General features: G+C 45.3%; 1 protein-coding gene across 2 annotated transcripts in view; it reads right to left on the bottom strand.

Moving 5' to 3' along the window:
• The window catches only part of LOC148031819 (biotin--protein ligase 2-like), a 131,484-nt gene that overhangs the window by 8,859 nt on the left and 102,309 nt on the right, over positions 1–20,316 (bottom strand). For both annotated transcript variants that reach the window (XM_087685492.1, XM_087685493.1), the window contains 3 exons: positions 18,610–18,730; positions 18,366–18,521; positions 1,723–1,768 (listed from right to left, as the gene is read on the bottom strand). In XM_087685492.1, the coding sequence (XP_087541618.1) occupies positions 1,723–1,768; positions 18,366–18,521; positions 18,610–18,730 (323 nt within the window). The remainder of the gene's footprint in view (positions 1–1,722; positions 1,769–18,365; positions 18,522–18,609; positions 18,731–20,316) is intronic.

Genomic DNA, 20,316 nt, shown 5'->3' with positions numbered 1-20,316 from the left:
GATCTTGACACTAGAAAATCTACTAGTGGGTATGTCTTTACTTTGGCTAGTGGGGCTATTTCTTGGTGTTCAAAGTTGTAGAAAATTGTAGCATTGAGTACTACAGAGGCTGATGGTTGAATGGTCCAAAGTTGCTTATGAGTCCAACAATGAAGGTGAAAGTCATCAAGTACCTGTGGATCAGTTGTGTCACAAGAAACTACTAGAAATCCAGCCAATTTTATTAAATTCAAATCTTCTACAATCTATGCAAGATGCTTGAAAGCTCCTTCCCACAAATATAGCTTCTATGAGCTTGGGTAAAGTTGCTGCAGAAAAACCGCAATCATTCTAACTTTCGTTGTGTGTCACAGTAATGTTAGTGATGTTACAATCAAAAGAATTACACAAAGATAATAAGTGACCCCTCAAAGCTAAAAGAAAGTTTTCCTAGGTTATCTATGCACCAAACTGTATCCAGTTTCCTTAAATTAACGTGTTTTGACATGTAAGACTTCAAATATGCTCATATAATGTGACAAACTTCCTAGGTCATTAACCTACGTGTACCAAGGGAAGCTGCAATCTAGTATATCTGATCTAACAGCAAGGAGGGGATCCCACAAACCATACTATCTAAATCCTTTTATGTAAACAAAGAGGCCATGATCTCAGAGATTTATAGGATTGGATGTCCCTAGTGAAAAGGGCTATGCAATCAGTTTTCAAGCTTTGATTCTGGTTACAGCAAATTGACTCTAAACTAGTTTTCACATCCACCTAATGTTGCAACAAATTGAAAGGAAGCATTGTCTCATCGCTTCAACGGTGCATTTGATGCTCAACTTCCATGAATTGGTGGGGCAGGAATTGCCGTCCCCTGTCACCATGAGAGGGGTCTCTAACATGGACACAAATAGGATGGTAAGGTGATGGGACAGGGCTGGGATGGGAAGCTAGAAAATGTTATGTCACTATCAGAGGAAGTGTGTCCTTATGCAACAAAGCTTTCTCCAAGGCTCCACCAAACCAGCAAGAGTCCTTGGACAATGAGTTTGTACATTTCTATTCTCTAACTAGTAGGATTCCAATACCAAACCTCATCTATCAATCCTTGGCAAGGCTACTTTGGCCCTAGCTGGTCCTCTATCTCCACGTGAATAAATGAAGCAGCATTGTAATGCAACAAATAATTTCATGAGACTTAAATAAACACATTCCACAGTTACAACCATTGTGATCACGATAAGTTTTCCCTGAGTCACCTCCTTGTTCTTTTACTTTCCTTCCTCTTATTTTCCTCCTTTTGAACTCTTCTGGGCATTTCCTATAATGAAAAATAATTCATATAACATAACATGCAATCACCATCCTTTTTGAATGCACAAGCTCTAATTTAAGCTAGGAGTTGAGATTATTAGTTCTTTTATTGTTTACGAGTGTTCCTACGCATTGTGGTAATGGATGAGCCTGAAGTGACTTTATAATTATGGTCGCTATGGAGGTGGAGATTGCTAGAATAATGCATTCTTCATCTCAAGCATTAAAAAATGAAATGACATTCTTGAATTGGTACATACACTTTTCATAAATGACTACAAAGTAACCATGAATTTTAGAAGGACATTTACCCTAAATAGCCACTTTCAGGAACAATTTATGGTGTTTCAAGTTGGTTGCATCTAATGTAACTAAGGACAAAAAAATGACAATCTATCTCTTAACAAGGAGAGTCCACTGCACCTGTGTAACCAATTCTTGTAATAGTTGAACTCCAAGGGATAAAAACCTGCATGAGAGAGAAATTATTGAACTCTAATGCATGGCTAGCAACAATTTGACTAAAAAATGGTTTAACAAAGCTGTACCACATTTAGATATTGATACAACAATACCTAACCATAAGTTGATTATACACAATTTACACAACTCTACATAGACCCAACCATCATGCTGTTTGCCTCAAGAATGTAGTTACTTCAACAAAACATGCTCAACGACAATTTCACGGATGGAAATTTCTTCTTCTTCTTTTTTTTTTTGGGGGGGGGGGGGGGGGGGGGGGGGGAGAGAAAGAAATATTAACATCTGCAAAAGGCCAATGTGGCCTATGAGACAAAATTAAAGTACATTTGTGTCCACTATCATCTCATTATGAAAGTGAAAGAAAAATGCATCCTAGTATAGTCTAACATCTTAAATGTAAAGATCTCAATGTCTAGAAACTATATGTACAGAATACTTCTTTTTTTTTTTCAAGTAAAATGTGGCTAATTATACTACTCAAAAGGCTGAATACAACAAAGTGCACATGCTCAACAGACTAGCTGGAGCTTATGCAAATAAAAAATCCATCATGTATACAAGCCTCTCAAGGAGGTTTGGGGGGGATGGGAGCAAGAAACCATGGAGGGGGGTGTATCGCCATCTGGGGCTGCTTGCGTGCATCATGAAGAACAAGTCATGGCCGGCCCAAATGCACAAAAAGTGAAAACGGAGTTCCTGACAGGCTTGAGACTCGCCCTGCACCTGGTCCCACCGGCCGTGGAGGGAGTGGATGATGGAGGTCCAAAGCTCTGCCAAAGTCGCATATACTGAAAGACACTCCCCGCCAAAAACCACCTGACAACGTGCCTTCCAAATGTGCCATCTTATAAGACTACCTATGATCTCCCATACCTCTGAGCGCTCTACTGTGGGCTCCAATACTTGGCGGATGGGTAAAGCCTCCAAGCGGACAACTGCAAGAGACCCAGCCTCGATGAGAAAAATCGTGTCCTGCATCCCGGCCTCATACAAGAGGTGACGGCCCTGGGGCTGACTGCTTGCCAGCAAAAACCCCCCACGAGAAACATCCAAGGCTGGGTGCCACACAACAGAGAATACGACAGGCTCCTCTCCACACGAGCTGTGCCGCCTCACAAGACCACAGGCAGTGCTTTGGAGTTTCCAAATGCTGGCTGTGGGCAGCGCTTACAACCTCCATCCTGCTGCATCTCGGCCAACCAACTCCCAATAGCCATAGACCCCCATGTGTTGAAAGCCAAAGGAAATACGACACCCTCCTCGGCCTCCAGCTGTCCCACAGGTGACGCTAGAAGGTCTGATGGAATGCATTTGTGATGCTATGCTCTGCCCAGTATCTGTTGTGCGAAGGCGCCCAATCCATGTCTTCTTGGATTAGTACATGTCTACCAATCTTGGCTGTGTACTCCAAGAACCTCAGAGGCTTCTTGGTGACCACAGTGGCCGGCCATAGCCACTCTCCAGGATCCCACTTCAACTCATCAAGTGGCCTGCTCTCCCATATCCAAAGGCGCCACTCCTGAAACTCCTAGGGCACATAAGGGTCCAGTCGCCAAGTCTTCCCCTAGGGTCCCTGACCACACGAATCCTCTTCTAGGAAAGGACAACAATCTCCTGATCCTGCTATCCTCTGTCAAGAGTTAGACATCCCCCATCCTGCATGGTAAATAAAGTCCTGCAAGGGGCACCACCTACTCTACCTGCCACCTGCAAGGGGATACCTGCCGGTGAGAATCTAGCAGCCCACACCTCCTCAGGCTCCACCAACTCTCAGATCGGGGGGTCTAGCCACTCTTGAGGGATTGTTGAGTCAATCTCCCTCCTCCTCAGCTCAGTTCCTCGTTGACATCCTGATGCCTGCCGCAACACCTCCTGATCCGCCATCCTGTACACCTCCCTCCATGTCTTGATAGTACGAGTAGGGCCAGCCTCCCAGCCAGCCCATTGGATGTGGGATCGCTCACCTATTTGTATCCTGTCCCGATCTCTGACCTGGGGGTTCCAGACCACCGGCTGACAATCTATCTCCTCCTGGCATCCTAGGGGCCTCTACACTAGGTCCCTACAAAGGCATTGCCACACTCAAAGTAAACTGCGCAGGAAGAAAGATCTGGGTGGCGTGATTTGGGCAGTCGTGAAGATCCATCTCAAGGATGGCCTCTAACCCCTACCAAAGCCTCGGTCTGTACTCTTGGAGACCCTCTTGCAAAAGGACCTTCTAGGTCTGCCCACCTGGTGTGAGACCACAGACCACTAGCTTGCCCAAAAGGGCCAAGCTCTAGAACTTTGGGTTAATGATCCCAAGCCCTCCCTCAGATGTGCCGAATGATGGTGGCCTACGCCACCTTGGTCTGGAAGTCCTTGCAACCATTTGAGCCAGCCCAAAGAAAATTCCACACTAGGCGACAAAGATGAACCACACAAGACGAGAGAAACGCCAACAAGAGGCGATGTACCAAGCCGTCACTAGGAGGACCTAGTTGACCACCAGGGCTCAGCCTGCTAAAGAAAGGCAGGCAGTGCTCCAGTAGGTTAACTTTTGCCTAATATAGTCGAGAACTAGAAGAAATTGCTGGGCAGGAGTAATGTCGAGCCCCACCTAGAACCCTAGATATCGGACGGTCTGTCCCTTGCTCACCCATCTGAACCCCTGCTCACCCATTTGAACCCCAGGTGGACGCCTCACTTCGTGTTGGAGTCTGGATCTGTAAGAAAACCAACCCACTTTCGCCAGTTGATTTTCGCTCTAGCTACAGTGCAAAATACCTCCAGAGCTAGTCTGAGTCCAACAACTCAGTCTCCTCTCTCACCGGAAGTTGCAGGCCATGTAGCCCGCTCGTTCATGAGCGGAGGAAATAGGACATCGCCTCCACAAAGAGTAGGAACAAATATGGGGTAAGAGGGCAGCCTTGCCGGATAGATCTCTCTAGCCGAAACTCCTCCCCGCTCCTGCCACCAATGAGAACCCTGCTAGTGGCCTATCTGTAAAGTGCTGAAACCTTGCAGATCCATGCTTTTGGGGGAAACCCAGCCTCACCATGGTGCCCTCTAAGAAGACCTTGTCATAGGCCTTCTCGAAGTCCAGGAGGAGTACTACCAATGCCTAACCACTGTGCTGAGCCCACTTGATCGCCTCGAAAAAAGTGAAGACATTGTTTAGGATGCTTCTATCCTGGACAAAACATGTCTGGGTGTCATGAATGATGTTTGGAAGCACGGGGCGGAGTCGACTCCCAATCATCTTGGCCAGAGCCTTATAGGCCGCTGACAACAAGGTGATCGATCTCTACTGGGATAGCTCCAATCGATCTTCCCCTTTGGGGAGGAGACTAACAAGACCTGCCGATAAACTCCCTTGCATCCGTCCTGAGCTGAAAATCGCCTAAAAGGCCAGTAGTAGGTGGTCCTTCACCACCTCCCAATAGGTAGTGAAAAAGGCCTTAGAAAGACCATCCTCTCCCAGGCATTTTTGCCCCTCCTGTGCATTGAAGGCCTTAGCTAGCTCCCTCTCTGTGAAGGGTCTAGGAGGGAACATCCCATCTCCTTTGTGACTAGGGGCGGAATGCAATCCTAGACCTGCTGTCTACATCATTGTACTCTAGTTGAGACTGCCTCCTGCTGAAAAACCTATGTGCAGAAGTCATGGAAATCTCCAACACCTCATCTGGACTAGAGCGAATCCTCCTGTGCTGATCATGGAGGCTGCGAATCTAGTCTCTCGAGGTGCGAGGCTGACGCACCTGAAAAAATTCACTGCACATCGTGTCCCCCTTCCGCACCCAAAAAGTTGTTGAGGTACAGAAGGAGAACTGAAAGCGCCTATCCTCAAGGCCGCCGAGTGCTGCCCGTGCGCGCACCTCTTGCATGTGGAGAGTGGGATCCCCTGGTGCCTCCTTGACTAGTCTCTGTGTGGCTGCTAGGTCTCGCCGGAGTGCTCTCTCCTCCCAACTCTACTGCTTGGCCAGTAGGCCTGCCTCTTGGCAAATCCTGCTCGACTCGACTAAGGCCTTTGCAACCTCCTCTGCAATTCGGTCCCCCCTGGCCCATTCCCTAGTCCAGAGCTGCTCGATCTACCTCCTCCCTCCTATAGATCGAGTCTGGGATCCGATAGGATCGCATGCCATGGGTTGAAGCGGGAGCATCAAGAGTGAGGAGAACCAGGCAGTAATTAGACAAAGTGGTACCAGCCAACTACCCTACTTGGCCTCCGTGAGAGAATCCCCACTCTCCCACATAGAACCTGTCCAACCGCTCTAGAAGAGCTCCGCCCAGCCGCCTATATCCCCAAGAGAAGTCTAGTGACCTCTCCCTCCTATGGAGAGTTGGGTCCCCCCAAGCATCACGTGCTCCTACTGCGAGAAGGAAGACCTCCCCTGCCATACCCAGGTAATCTCTGCCTCTACCCTGCTGGTCCTCTAAGGCCTCCAGGTTGTTGAAGTCTCCTCCAAAAATCCAAGAGTCCACCTCTGGAAGTCCTCCTACGATCTCCACCCAGAACCTACTGCGTGTCCTAATCTCAGTAGGAGCATAAACATTGAGGACTCCAAGGCACGAGTCCCCTATATCCAGTCTGATCCATAGGACCCTCCCTGCCACAATCGTCTTGTGGTCTCGTACACAGGCGGTGAGGCTCGGGCCACTAGAGGCGCATACACCTCCACTCCTGCCGTGGGTACCGATGGAGTACTCCCAGTAGGTGTGTGAGCTGCCAGGAAGTACCTTGATGGGCTTGGGAGGGGGTGAGCAATTAATTTCCTAGAACCATGTGCCCCACTATAGTGGAGGTTGTTCATGTTCCAGGATGCTAGGTGTATACTCATGGGGAAACCTGTGATTGTGACTCGCCGAACAAGCATCGTTTCAGTGTGGAAGCCACTCATGAAGAGTAATAGCTATGGGGCATGCGAATGCACTTGGCCAGAGGCTTGGAGGGTGAACTCCATTCCCCCATGGTGGCTCTCGGGCGAACCATGGGGGTGATAGATGCTCCAAGCGGTACCACCAGGGCGTCTATCAGCCAAGCTGAGAGGCGTGACTCTGTACACTAGTAGAAGCGGGCAGCCTGTGCGAGGGGCCACTTGATCACATCCATCGGTGAACTCCACTGTGGAGGGGCTCGAAAAAATAATGCTCAGATGTGGGACCTCGATTCCAGCCCATCAGTTAATGTCCATCTTGCACTTATTGTGTCATCGTCCAGTCTCCTGAATGAGAGGTCTGAAAGAAGAAAGCATAGTTTGGTCCATCCAGTGGTGCAAGTAAATGGACCTTGCTGCTCCTTGACTTGCGGACCACAAAGATCCCCACCTCTAGAGGTAGTGGAAACTCTTCGCGCTCCATAACTCTCAAATAAGACCATGGACCACTATGGAAAAACTCCTAGGGGAGCAATCGCGCCTGTCGAGGGAAGGTGTGATAGGCGGCTAGACCAGATGAGCTCGTGGTTGTGTGGGGGGGGGGGGGGGCTGGGCTGCTGGTGAGGAGAGGATATGGGCGTGTGAGGCTTGTCACTCCCTGTGGGAAGGGGGGGACAGGATGCGGGGGGAAGCACATGTACTGGGTGAGGATTGGGGGCGTTGATCAGCGCGGGAGAAGGTGGGGAAGAGGATGAGTAAGGGGTGGTGGGGTGATTGGACATATGCGGCGGGTGTGGGGGGGGCGAGTAGCCCTGGAAGAGGGAGGCTATGGGATAGGGTCAAGGGGGGATCCATGAGGGGAGGGGGGGGGACCCAGGGGCTCGGGGATTTCGGGTGGCCGGGGGTTGGAGACGCCTTAGTGGGCAGTGGGGGTGGAGGCCTATGATCCTACTTGGTGGGACGAGTGGGGGGGGTGCTACAAGGTGTTCTGCCGTCGCATGCCATCTTGCTCTCTGCTGCCGTGGCTGTGTCTGAGGGGCTGGCTAAGACCGCCCTTGCCGTCTCCCTGTCTGTCGTCGTTGGACTCGTGTGAAACCGTCAATATCTACTTGTAGTTCTGTTGGCTGAGCCGTCTTGGCTTCAAAACACGTGCAATCTACTACCTGATGCCCAAAGTCATGGCATCACAGGCATTGCCCAGGCTGCTGTGTCACAATAACCTATTGCCTGAACATCTCAAGAAACTTGGGTATGTTCTTTGTATCTTTTACAGCCACCCGTACCTTCGAGACTCCTGCAACTGTCATTGCATCCGCGAAGAAGGGAGGAAGAATTATGCCGAAAAGCCGTCCAAAGTCCTCCACTAATTGATAATACTCTACCGCCAATCCAAGGAATAGAAGGGTGACTGGGTATCTAGGAAACCTATTGTGGAGCGCAAACAACTCCACTGTGAAGCCACTAGACCAGGGAACCATGCAAATGACCCCCTTCATGGAGGCATAAGGTGAGCTATCCACTAGCTTGCGGGCTGCATCCACCACGGAGTTGAGTCGAACCGTAAAGATCCCCTAACCCATGAGAACTGCCTCTACAATCTGTATTGTGCCAATGCGTAGTGTGGAGTGAAGCCAATCCCAAAGCCTGGATGGAGAGTGTTCTATGACTTGTCCATAGATTGTTGTTTATTTCAGTTCCAGCTCTGTGGCACAGATGGAAAGGAGTTGTTCCTCAGAGAGGACGATGCGCAAGCTATTTGATTGAGGGGCACTCTCGTAGAATGCTCTGACGTCTGACCAGAGGTTTCCATTGCGCGCCACAACTGGGGGCTACCAATCTAGAATGGAGGCACTGGAGCAGGTCGACTGGGAAGGTCTTTTGTGCATAAGGCCACAACAAGTCAAAGCTCGTTGACGCAAAGGGTAGGGCCTAATGGGACAGGCGTGGACACAGTTGGGCGGTCTTGAACAGGACAGGCGCTGGTGAGCAGGTAGTTGAGCGGCGCATATAGTCGTGCAGGCACCGCTAGTGCAAAAACAGGTTCGGCGTGGGCGGCAAGTGGAGATGGACTAGGTAGGCGCGGCCAGGCGGAGACGGGCCAGGCGAGCACGGCGACGAGCCAGGCGCGCGCGGCCAGGTAGGGACGGGCCTGGTGGGCGCGGCCAGTCGGGGGGAAGATTCGTAGCATAGCTCCTCTCTATATCTTGAGGTCAACACATGATTCTAGCTATGATGTGATCCAAGGCCGCTTTGCTAATGTGTTAAGGGGTGAATCTCACGTGTCTTGCAATGATGGCTCTGATCTAACTATGGTGTGGGCCTCTCAAACATCAACCAGGTGGTCAAGGCCACCGTGCTTAGCAAAATGCAATGCCCTTGTCTAGTGTGACTTTGCGACATGAGGTAGGCCCAATTTGGCGGGATAAATTTGTGTCTACTGTCCTAGTAGTTCCTGTGGGGTTTGGTCTATGGAAGGACTCTATCATTGCTCTCTGCCTGGGTTCCTTTGGGTGAATTGGTCTCCTATCTCATAGCAGTATTGTGCGGTGCCTTTGAAGCTCCACGAAGAAAAGCCCTAGACATCTCTAGTCCTTATGTTCCATGACATGGTGGAGGGGTCCAAAGCCCTCATGGAAGAGGCAATGATATCTTCCCCATATGTCATAGTACATTGTACATCTACATATGTAGTGTTCCTCTGTCTCGAGATCTCTATTAGAGAGCTAGCATATCCTATCTTTTATTGGAGTATTTGTCCATCTACTCGTCTCTATCCTCAACTGATGGGAGGAGGTGCACATCTATCGAATAGCAGCCTACATACCGTGGGAGAGGAGTGTATCCATATATTGTGGTCGAACAATAAATCCATCCTTAGAGAGATGTAGAAAGTGGCTCTGGTAAAACTCCATCTTTGGTCCTAGAGGGATAGGCAACTAGATCCAAGTCCTCTCTATCTCAACTCTTAGGACATCAGCCTTGATGACTTAATTCAGCTTAGATCAACTAAGGGGGGGTGTAGGATAGTCAAAACTATAGTCAAAGGGTGGGAGCCAGTCCATGTAGGCCCATTTGAGTTGCCGCCTATGAGTACCAACATTCCTTCTCACCCGCTTTTGCTAGATGTCTGAAGAAGTCAATGCTAGTCTAGAGCATATATGGCACGGGAACTCCCATATTATGTGTAAGAAAATCACTGCTCTAAAGAGTGCCTCCACAACCATAGGTGTTGCTCCTAACTCTACTCTAGTGATGGGGAGTTGAGTGGAGGGCTTACTCATAATCATGTGTGATATCATCAGTCAATGGCCTCTCAGTGTGGTCCCAACCATCATAATGGTCTCGCTCTGGGCCAGTGTAGCCATCATAATGGTCTCTCTTTGGGCTAGTGTAGTCAATGAGTGGCCTCTCAATGTGGTCCCGGCCATCATAATGGTCTAGTTTTGGGCCAATGTAGCCATCATAATGGTCTCTCTTTGGGCCAGTGTAGTCAATGAGTGGATTCTATTGTTTGTGATATAGGCTACGACCCCAAACCTCAGTTCCATACAAGAGAGTAGGTGTGACTAGTGTCAAAAATTAATAGTTTGGTGTGAGGATGCGAAAACTATATGTGGGCACATTGCCTCTCAAGGGCCCCTAGGTCTACGTAGTCTCATGCTAATGAGACCTTAGCTACCCCCCTCAATGAAAATCTCGGGCCAAAGAAAGTGACTCCTAAGTATACATTCTCTCACATGCTCCCTATATCTCCCCCAAAATGTAAACTGAAGCATAGATTGGGTCACCCATGTTACAGAAGTGTTGAACACCATGACTTTGGTTTTCTCAATATTCACTGTGAGATCTCTATCTCTGCAAAAGGTGTATAGTGCATCCAAGTAACAGTACAAGCCCTTTGATGGTTCTGAAATGAGTACAATATCATCGCATACAGTAGTATTGGTATTAACACTCTAGCTAGGCTAGCTCCACATCCACCTCCCCTATCAATGTAGTCGGCTACTTTGTCTATGTATAGTACAAATAGTGTTGGAGAAAGCAGGCATCCTTGCTTTACTCCTATGGTGCTATTAGTCCTCTTACATATCCTCTAGGGGTGTGCATACGGCTTGTCACTCTCTTGATTGATGCATTAATGCCCCACTGCATACCCTCTAGCACTCCAATCCCTTGCAATCTCTGCATAAAACATACCTGAGGTATTGTGTCAAATGCTTTATGGGAATCCACAAAGCAACAATAAATCCTTTTGTTTCAGTCTTGGCCCTCCTCAAGGATCACCCAAGCATGAGGACATGATCCAATGTGGTGCATCTACCTCTAAAACCAGCCTACCCATGTGCTTTTCTGCTCTACATCTCAACCCATACACTAAGCTCATACTCTGATATCGATCCATATATTTTAGCAAATGTATGGCTGATCATGATGGCTTGTAGTTACTGGGGGCCAGAGAGTTGCCTCTCTTAAAGAGTGAAATAATAGTATGATCTGACCATATTTTAGAGAATCTCTCACATATTTCTCTATTGAACATACATACCAATATGAGTGCGAGTGTATTACATGCATGTGAGAAATGCTTTGCCACTAGACTATCCTCATCTTGTGCCCTCCCATTCTGTAGTCTATAGATTGCCTTTTTGACCATCTTACTGGTGAAGGACCAATGTGTTGGCTTGTGGGCCTGTGGGGGCTGCACGGGTGTCTATCTTGATATATCATACAACTATTTCCCACAATGGAACAAAGTATCGTAATTTGTATGGGGAGCTATCTCTCCTAAAACATTCTCCATACTCTTTTGCTATCCCGTCCCAAAAATAGCTTGTATAACTCTATCTCAATTTTTGCCATTAGTCTCACTTCGTCTTCCACACACAAGGCATCTGAAGAGTATCCTTGCTTGGCAATGTGTCCAAGTGCCAAAAGCGATCTCTCTCTTTAGGCATGTATGAGTCCCTAAACTCATCATCATACCATTTTGGGGAGCCATGGAGCATGGGGGCTTGCATGGGGGAAAGGTGTGTGGGAATGCATACATTGCTAAAGCACCACCTAGAGTATTTCTTTGATTGCTATTGCTAAAGGTTGAACAACATTGAGATCCAGCCTGATCTCCTTCAATTGTCAATACATCTTGCTGTCCATAACTGCCAACAAGCCTTCAAACCAATTTGCCCCTTGGTTTTGTTGAGGATTAGCCTTCAATTTGCTCCTTGGAAGACAAATTTTGCCCAAACTTAACGTTGACTGGCTAGCCTCTTGAAATTCTCTAAAATCCCCAAATTTCAGCTGCTGAACTTCAAATACTAGGCCCAAATATCCTAGCACTCTTCCTAGGGTGGTTGGTAAACCCTAATTTCTTCTGTAAATTAGGGTCTAGTAGAAGAAATTCTTCAATTGCACCCTCCTGGGACTGAATTTGGCTGAGATCTCTTGAGAGAAGATGTGAATTGGCTAGGAGAATAGAGAGGAAGATGAAGAGAGAGAAATTTCAGAGTTTCATCGCTAAAATTGGCTGAAATTTTTAATGTTGCTTTGCTGTTGATTGACTACAGCCCACCATCAATAGCAGTCCCACACGTAGTCATCTACCTTTGTGGGCCCCAAAATTGCTATCACCTTCTTGTAGATGTTCTGGAGGCAGCTCTTTGAAAGACCCTTGCAACATGCCTACACTCACATCGAGTAATATTGAGTCTATGCCTACGCACACTCAATATATGATTTGTACTCTCAGAACGCATTGGAAGCACCATTGTAGTGGACAACCTAAAATAAAAATATGTAAAAAGAACTTATCGATATCAATTTTGGAACAACAAAAAAGCATATAATGCCATTGTCAAAGAGCACATCAATCTAAAACATTGGACTCTCTTCAAAGGCAACAAAAAAGGACTTCAAGAGATAATATATCCAAGTGTTTGAATGGATAGTGGCTCTAATGCACTAAGTCTACAAGTAATCCAAAGTGGAGATCCTTCTCAAATGCTAACCAACAATGAGAAAGGAGTGGTTCCCCTAAAAATCCTCATAACCACATGGGCTCTATCCATGACCCAAGCTATTGCCCCCCAACTCATTACTGTAGTCTCAGCTATGCCATGAAAACTATCCTACGGTCTCTCCTCCACACCTCCTAGGCTTTGGAACAATTCTATAAGCAATGTCTCTGAACTCTCCACATCTTGCACATGCTACCATATCCTTGCCATAATCGAGCCAAGTGCCAACTGCTTGACTCTTGTGGGCAATCAACCACAAAAGAAGAGAGAGAGATTCCTGGTTATGAAGCTACCATCTAATCTCTTCCAAAAATATGTCAAGGAAGGCATAAAGATGCCATGCATATATCAATGCTGAGTGGTGGTTGTTTCTGCTCTGATCCTGCTCATCTAATCCTTCTCCAACATGGTGGTGTATCCAAAGAAGGTTATATTGTTGGGTGTATCAAGGAACAGGTCTCTTCAAGCCCACTCTCCTAGGTCCAATTGTAACCTTTGTGGGGGGCTCCTCTAGTATGTCCATGTCTTCATCCCTCCATCAAACAAGTAGGTGGGTCTGAGTCTATGTACCATCTCCTATCACACTATGCCACTACTTTGATTTCTTCTAAGAGAAGCCTGCAAACTCTCTCTGATTTAAGTCCTCTCTCAAAAGCCAATTGGCATCCTCCTGCATGAAAGTGAAGATTCACATACTACTAGTTGCAATCACCCTAGTAGGACATTCCCTCTAGAAATAAGACCTATCTAGGTTTGAGAAGTATTTACAGCCAATACTAGGGGATTTCCTTTGTCACAGTCTCTACCAACTCCAGCACCTCTAAGACCTTGCAGTCTCCGTCTCTACAGCTCCTACAGTAGATCCTAAAAAGTAAACCACTCTCCCATTGAAAAGGCAACCTATATGGAGAAGTTTCAAAAAGATAGATGGTCCTCTATCCAAGGGTGTGGCTAGACTTTGATCTCCAATAATGGCTGAAGAGAAGACGCTGCTCATCTTCTCTTCAATTGTCATTGGTGCTAACTCACATAGGTCAAATGATATAGATCTCCAAGCTCTAATAATGGCAGCTACAAATCTGAACTCGAAAGTTCTCCCTATGACTCTAGCCCTGATCTCCTAGAAGTTGCAATGGACGGCTGCCATTGTCCTCCAAGTATGGGAGTACTAGATTGTAACCTCCATAGTAGTAGCCTCTTCCAAGCTCCTCACTCAAAACAAGACCCCTTGCCAATGACCTTAACTGACAAGATTATGTTCTGACTATTTGTATCGATAATTCTTGACTATTTGTGTCGGTAATCCCCAATCCACCTTTGGATCTAATGAATGATAACATCCCAAGCCACCTTTGCGTGAGTTCGGCTCCCACTCCTCTAACCAAATAAACTTCCTGCTGAGACATTTCACTTGGCTAGTGTATGACTTGCAAAATGTCCAACAAGATGTGATGTGCCACATGGTTGCAAGAACGTAGTTAGTAGCCACCACCCTCCCGACAATAGAGTCTTAAGATGCTCCAATAAAGAAGCTTATGCCTAATCATCAAGAGTAGAGGGGCCAGCTGCTTCTCTAATGTAATATCAATCCCCACATGACATCCAAGATATCTCATTGCAAACCCATGCAGCTCATGGGATCTCCAATCTAGCAGTCTACTATCACACAACTTAATTAACATGGGCACTTGAAGCTTTGCTGAAAATATTCACAGCTGCAACAAAGGCATTGAAGTTATCCTCGTCCCTATGTAGATTATCTTTGAATGTTGAACTTGTCTCCCTCAGCACCGTTGACAAGGACTTGGATATTGATTGACAAATAAGGAGCTACAACTCCTTTGCTTGTGCTCTACAAATCCCATCCTCAACATGGTCCCCTCTAGGAACTCTAAAGCTGCACAGTTATATACCTTCTTGAAATCAAGAAAGCACAATGAGGTCCTGATTCCTGAAATGGGCAGCATAATGGACACCCAAAAGCTGAATATGTCAGCAATACTATGCTCCCAAACAAAGCATGTTTGGAGACATGAAATTTTAATGTTGTGCTTGGCATTTTGGCTTAGGCATTAATGAAATGTGCACATGTGATGTGAAAGTCAGTTAGAATGACCGGCTAAGGACTCTCAAATATCAATGGGGGGGCGTTTGATTGGCCAATAAGTGTCAATGTTGACACTAGGAATTAGGCATTATTAACTAATCAATGCTAGTTCAAGGGCTAATAAATACTCAGGATCACCTAGGAGTCAAAATGGCCCAGCCAATTTAATTGTGGATGGGCATTGCTAATTTTCTAGGCAAGGACAAAGGGATAAATCAGATTGCTGAAAAATCCATTTAAAAGGCTGCCAAGTGGTAAAACAGGCTGCCAAGTGGCAAACTTTCCAATGCAAGCTGGGGGAAAAGCTGTTGGGGCCTGGTTGAGGGTCAATGCAGCCTTTTTGAGCATTGTGAAGGATGAGAAGACTAGAGAGAGGCTGTAGACAGCAGCTATCAGCTGAGAGGAAAGCAACAAAAATCAGAAAATCTCACTCCTCAGCTTTCTCTCTCCTCTTTTGTAGAAGAATTCTCTTAACAATTCTTAACCATTTTGAGGCCATGCTGAAGCGTAGCTTTGTTTTTGCTGCTGCAAACCCTAGTTTCCAGCAGAAATTAGGGTTTCCCAACCACCTCAGGTCCCATGCCAAGCATTGAGGGCTTAGTAGTTGGGATTAGCACTCCGAATTCAAAAAATTTCAGAGATTTCAAGAGGCTAGCACATCCCAATTGGATTTGGGGTCCATTTTGACTAGCCAAGGGTTAGTTGAAGGCCACTCCCGAAACTGGTCTATGACTCACATAAAGCGGTAGTTCCTTCAATTAACACCTAGTCTTTACACACACACACACACACACACACACACACACACACACACACAAGCAGAGACCTCACTCCCTCGCTCAACACCAAATTGGCCCCAAAGACCTGCGCCCCTCTCGGTATTTCTTTATCAATTAAAAGATGGAAATTTACAAAAATGATAATGTTCCAAAACACATAACTACTGAACAGTTGGTTTTCTTCTGAGTAAATCCCAGCTGCATAAGAACAGTTAACATGTCCAGATCAACATCCCTTTTAGGAAAGCATTTTCTGTGACCAAAACTCAATGATTCCTGTGCAGAATTGTAGTCTGTAGATCTCGAAATTCACTGTTCTTACTGTCCAGCATGTGCAGAATTCACTGTTCTTATTGTCCCTAGCACACTGTTCTTACTGTTCAGCATGTGACCAAAACTCAATGGTTCGCATGCAGAATTACAATCTGCAGATCGACCAAAACTCAATGATTCGCATGCAGAATTACAATCTGCAGATCTCTGAATTCACTATTCTTATTGTCCAACATGTCCAGAGTTCATTGTTCTTACTTTCCAGCACAGTGTTCTTACTATCCAGCATGTGCAGAATTCACTATTCTTATTGTTCAGCATGTGACCAAGCCTTAATGATTCATATGCAGAATTATAGTCTGCAGATCTCTGAATTCACTTTCTTACTATCTAGCATGTCCTGCATTATCTGTGACCAATACTCAATGATTCATGTGCAGAATTTCAGAGAAAACACAAAATTGTACCTTTGATGGAATCAACCCATCATGCGAAGCATTTCCTTTGAGAATAGAGAGAGAGAGTTGATCAGAGGAAGCAAGCTCTATCTCCGTACTTGAGTCACAGACGTAGAAATACTCTCCATGTCTTATTTTTTTGCAGCAATCTGCCCTCAGCTCCTCAAAACTTTATTCTCCTATCTGCCCCTTATGCCTATTACGTTTTTTTAAAATGCTCTCTCTCTCTCTCTCTTTTGGGAATTTGTGCCACATGGCATACATGTAACAATTTTCCCGTTTAAACCTTCTGGTCTAAAATTCTCCATGATCGGTGCAGAATTTGACCTTGGCACAAACCAGAGAATTAATCCTCGTGCAAAAACGAAGATAATGATGCAAACAGATTTTGGGGTCCAAAAATAGTAACTCCCTAAATTTTAGGGATGGTGACCCCTGCATTCCTCAAGTTGTTTTGAGCAACTTTTATCATTGTGACCACATCAAAAAGTGTAATGTGGCTCAGTTACAGTGACTTTTATTCCGTGAGCATTCTCACATGTGCATCTTCCGTCTTGGCCAAGCTCATTGTCCTGCACCATCTCCAATGGCTAAGCACATAGTCCCAAACCACTGGCATTCTATTCTTCAATGACGATTCAATATGGAACCAGTCCTAAGACTCAAACAAACCATTAGTCCAATTTGTCCCAATGGCTGCGTCTTCTGGCCATGCAAAGATCCCGACCTATTCCAAGAGAACTCTCGGGGTAAGAAGCAACAACAACAAAAGAAAAGAAAAAGAAAATATTTATATAAGTAAATAAGAAAAGAAACTATAAAAAGTATCACCACCTGGTGACAACTCCCCTGTTAGATCAAGAGGCAAATCAGATTGAAGGCTTGCTAGTTATTTTTTATAGCAAGTAGCATTGGACTTTGAAGGAGAGTGGAGCAATCTCATTGTACTTCTTCCAATTGCAATACAAGTTAAAGAAATACCGCAAGGGGTGCCAATTTGGGGACCAATCAGGTGTCGAATGTCCAAGATTAGTGGGTAACATTTAAGTTTCAGTTTATGTGAATTTTATGCTTGCTGTAATTAGTGCTTAATCAGGTCATCTACCACCCTATCCAAGAAGGAAGGCTGATTTCATAGTTCCATTGCTAGGATACATGAACTCTTTCGAGTAGGTGGGCCGTGGCACCTGGTTGTTGCAAGGCCGAGTTGTTGCACTTTGCAAATTTGTGATCAGCTGAGTGCAATTCAGGAAGCATGTCATTGTACTCTAGTGAAATGGGTTCAAGTCATGATGATGCTTCACAATTTGAAGGTTCACAAAGCATTGGGAAATATGCAATGTTAGACGTTGAAATGGGCACACAGCATGGGCAGCGGGCTGAGAATGTAGGCTTTGACCAAGAAGTAGGTACCTCGAGGTCTCAAAATGCTAATGATTAGCAAGAAGATGTTGATGACGATGATGATCAGTTTAAGGCTTAGTTGAGGACGGCAGTTGATCTCTTTGCACAGTTGGCAAAGAATCCTCAATTTGTGAATCCTTGAATGCTTCTTTGAAGGACAACAAAGGCAAGAAGAAGTCATCTTCTAAAGCTTCAGGACAGCATGAGGTCTAAAGAGGAGCCATGTAGCCTTATGCCCTTTTTTAATCCTTCTCTCAGAGATATCAATTTTCCTTCATGATCAGCTACACAAAATTAAAGTCTTAACAGTTTTAATTTAATCCCAAGACTATGATGCCATTCAACACTTTCTGCATAATTTGTGCAAGTGCACACAACAAGTATAGCAATGGGCAATATATACCAAGTGATGATGTTGGTTGTGAGCTCCCAACTATAGCCATGTCCTGAGGCCATACTGTCAGGGAAAAAGCTAGCATGGCAGTCCTACTCACAAGCTGGCCTGAGATGAGGTAAGCGTGACATCCTAATGCATCCTCATATCCGCAGGTTGGGCCTCTATCCATGACCCAAGCAATCATCCCCCATGTCACAATCATAGACCCCTGGCAATTCAGGCTACTATAAAAGAGCTGGAATAAACCTTTCTAATAAGAGTATATCACTACCACACAATTAGGGATTCTCACCTTCATGCAGGAACAATGTGAATAGGTCTTCAAATTTCTTAAAGAAAACAGCGAGCAGCTCCTCTCGAGACATAGGGGGAGAATTAGCATTATGATCTTGAAGTAGACCATCCAAGCAAATTGTTGGTTTATGATTTCCCACATTCAACCCAATACCTGTATCATGATTGAGAGCAAAGCTTTTACGAGCTCAATGGTACTCCAACTTCAAATTCCTCCCTTAAAGACGATATCGACTACTTACCAATCACAACATGGAATTTCTTCTCACTGTAAGTGGATGTGCACAACACACCACCAATTTTCATTCCATTGGCATAGATATCATTTGGCCATTTTATTTTGATAGGAAGAACTGGTAATTCCTGTCAAACATCCAAAAACTAGCAAGATAAACATAAGGACTAGGGCATTAGTACAATGCACCAAATGCATATGTCTCTATTTGACTCAAATACACCTTTCATATCCTTCGAGAAGAACCTAGATTGGCTTTTCATATTTTATAACAAAGCTAGTCGTAGACATCAATGCACACACACTATCTTAAATCTTTGTTTTTTTTGTGATAATTTAATTTTGCAAAGGGCATGATGCTACACCACAAACAAAGGGCATGATGCTACCAAATAGGTCAACACCACAAACAATGCACCAAAAGCATGCAAAAGACAATGAAGTGGAGCTATCAACATCCTTGAGTTAAGCATGTTCATATACTATTTGCTGTAAAGAACAGCAGGAAAAAAGTTTAATATGAGAAGGGAATCTAGAATATAGTCATGGCTATTGCCAAAATGATAACGTACTACTATGTATTAGAAAGTAGAAAAGTATGCCTCCATTCCAATTTCTCGTTTTTCAAACATCCTATACACTTGCAATGCTCTCATCAAACATCTCAATAAAAATCACCTTCATTTTAAAGGAGGTTTTAATCTCTGTTTTCTTTGTATTTTCCTCATCACCAGGTTGTAAAGTTAGTTGAATGCCATAATCTATTGGCATACTCCCATAGACAATGTCTCTAAGTTTTGTCTAGCTCACCACATCTTACAAATACAACTGGGTCCCTGCCATAACTGAGCCATGTATCAAATGTCAAACTCTTGTGAGCTACAAGTCATAGGAGAAGAGAAATTAACCTGGGCCTAAAGAAGTTGTCCAACCTCCTCCATTAGTCTGACAGGAAGGGATCTGAGATTCCCTGTCTATGCCAATGAGGAGTGGTTGCTAGCATTACACTGAATCCTCCTCCCTAGCTCAGTGGTGCAGCTAAAGAAGGCTACATCACATGCTCCATCTTAGAATAGGTCTGTCCAAACCCACTCTCTTGGATCCCACTCTAATATTTGACAAGCCCCCTCTGATAAGCCCAATGTCTCCACCGTCAATCAAGCAAGTGGTTGGGTCTGGGTCAATATAACATCTCCTCTCATTGTGTGCCACTACTCTGATCCTGTATCTAGAACAACACATGAGTTCACCCTGAACAAGTCCTCTCTTTTAAGGCAATGTTTGTCCTCTCATGAAAGTGAAGATCTCATCTCTATTAGTCATAGTGACCCCAAAAAGAATGTCCCCTCTAGAGAAGAGACTTATTCATGTTTGAGAAGTGGTTGTATCTGTCATAGTAACCCCAAAAAGAATCTCCCCTCTAAAGAAGAGACTTATCCATGTTTGAGACTTATCTATTAGTCATAGTGTCCCCAAAAAGAATGTCTGGTCTGAACAAGACACTTATCCACATTTGAGAAGCGGTTGTATCTATCCTTGACTCAAGGGAATAATTGTGATACAGCACCTTTATGACCCTATAGTCTCTACTTTAGTATCTCCTAAGTTAGCTCCTAGAAAGCAAACCAGTCAACCCTAGAGAAAGCAACCTACATGAAAAACCTTCGCCACAAAAGATAGGATTCTATCCAAGGGTGTGGCTAGACTCAAATCT

This window comes from Lygodium microphyllum, chromosome 9 (genome assembly GCF_053477565.2).
Source record: "Lygodium microphyllum isolate KBCC chromosome 9, Lygodium_microphyllum_v1.1.10, whole genome shotgun sequence".
In the NCBI taxonomy this organism is placed as follows: domain Eukaryota; kingdom Viridiplantae; phylum Streptophyta; class Polypodiopsida; order Schizaeales; family Lygodiaceae; genus Lygodium; species Lygodium microphyllum.
The sequence above is the reverse complement of the archived record's forward strand: the minus strand, read 5'-3'. Positions and strand labels throughout refer to the sequence as shown.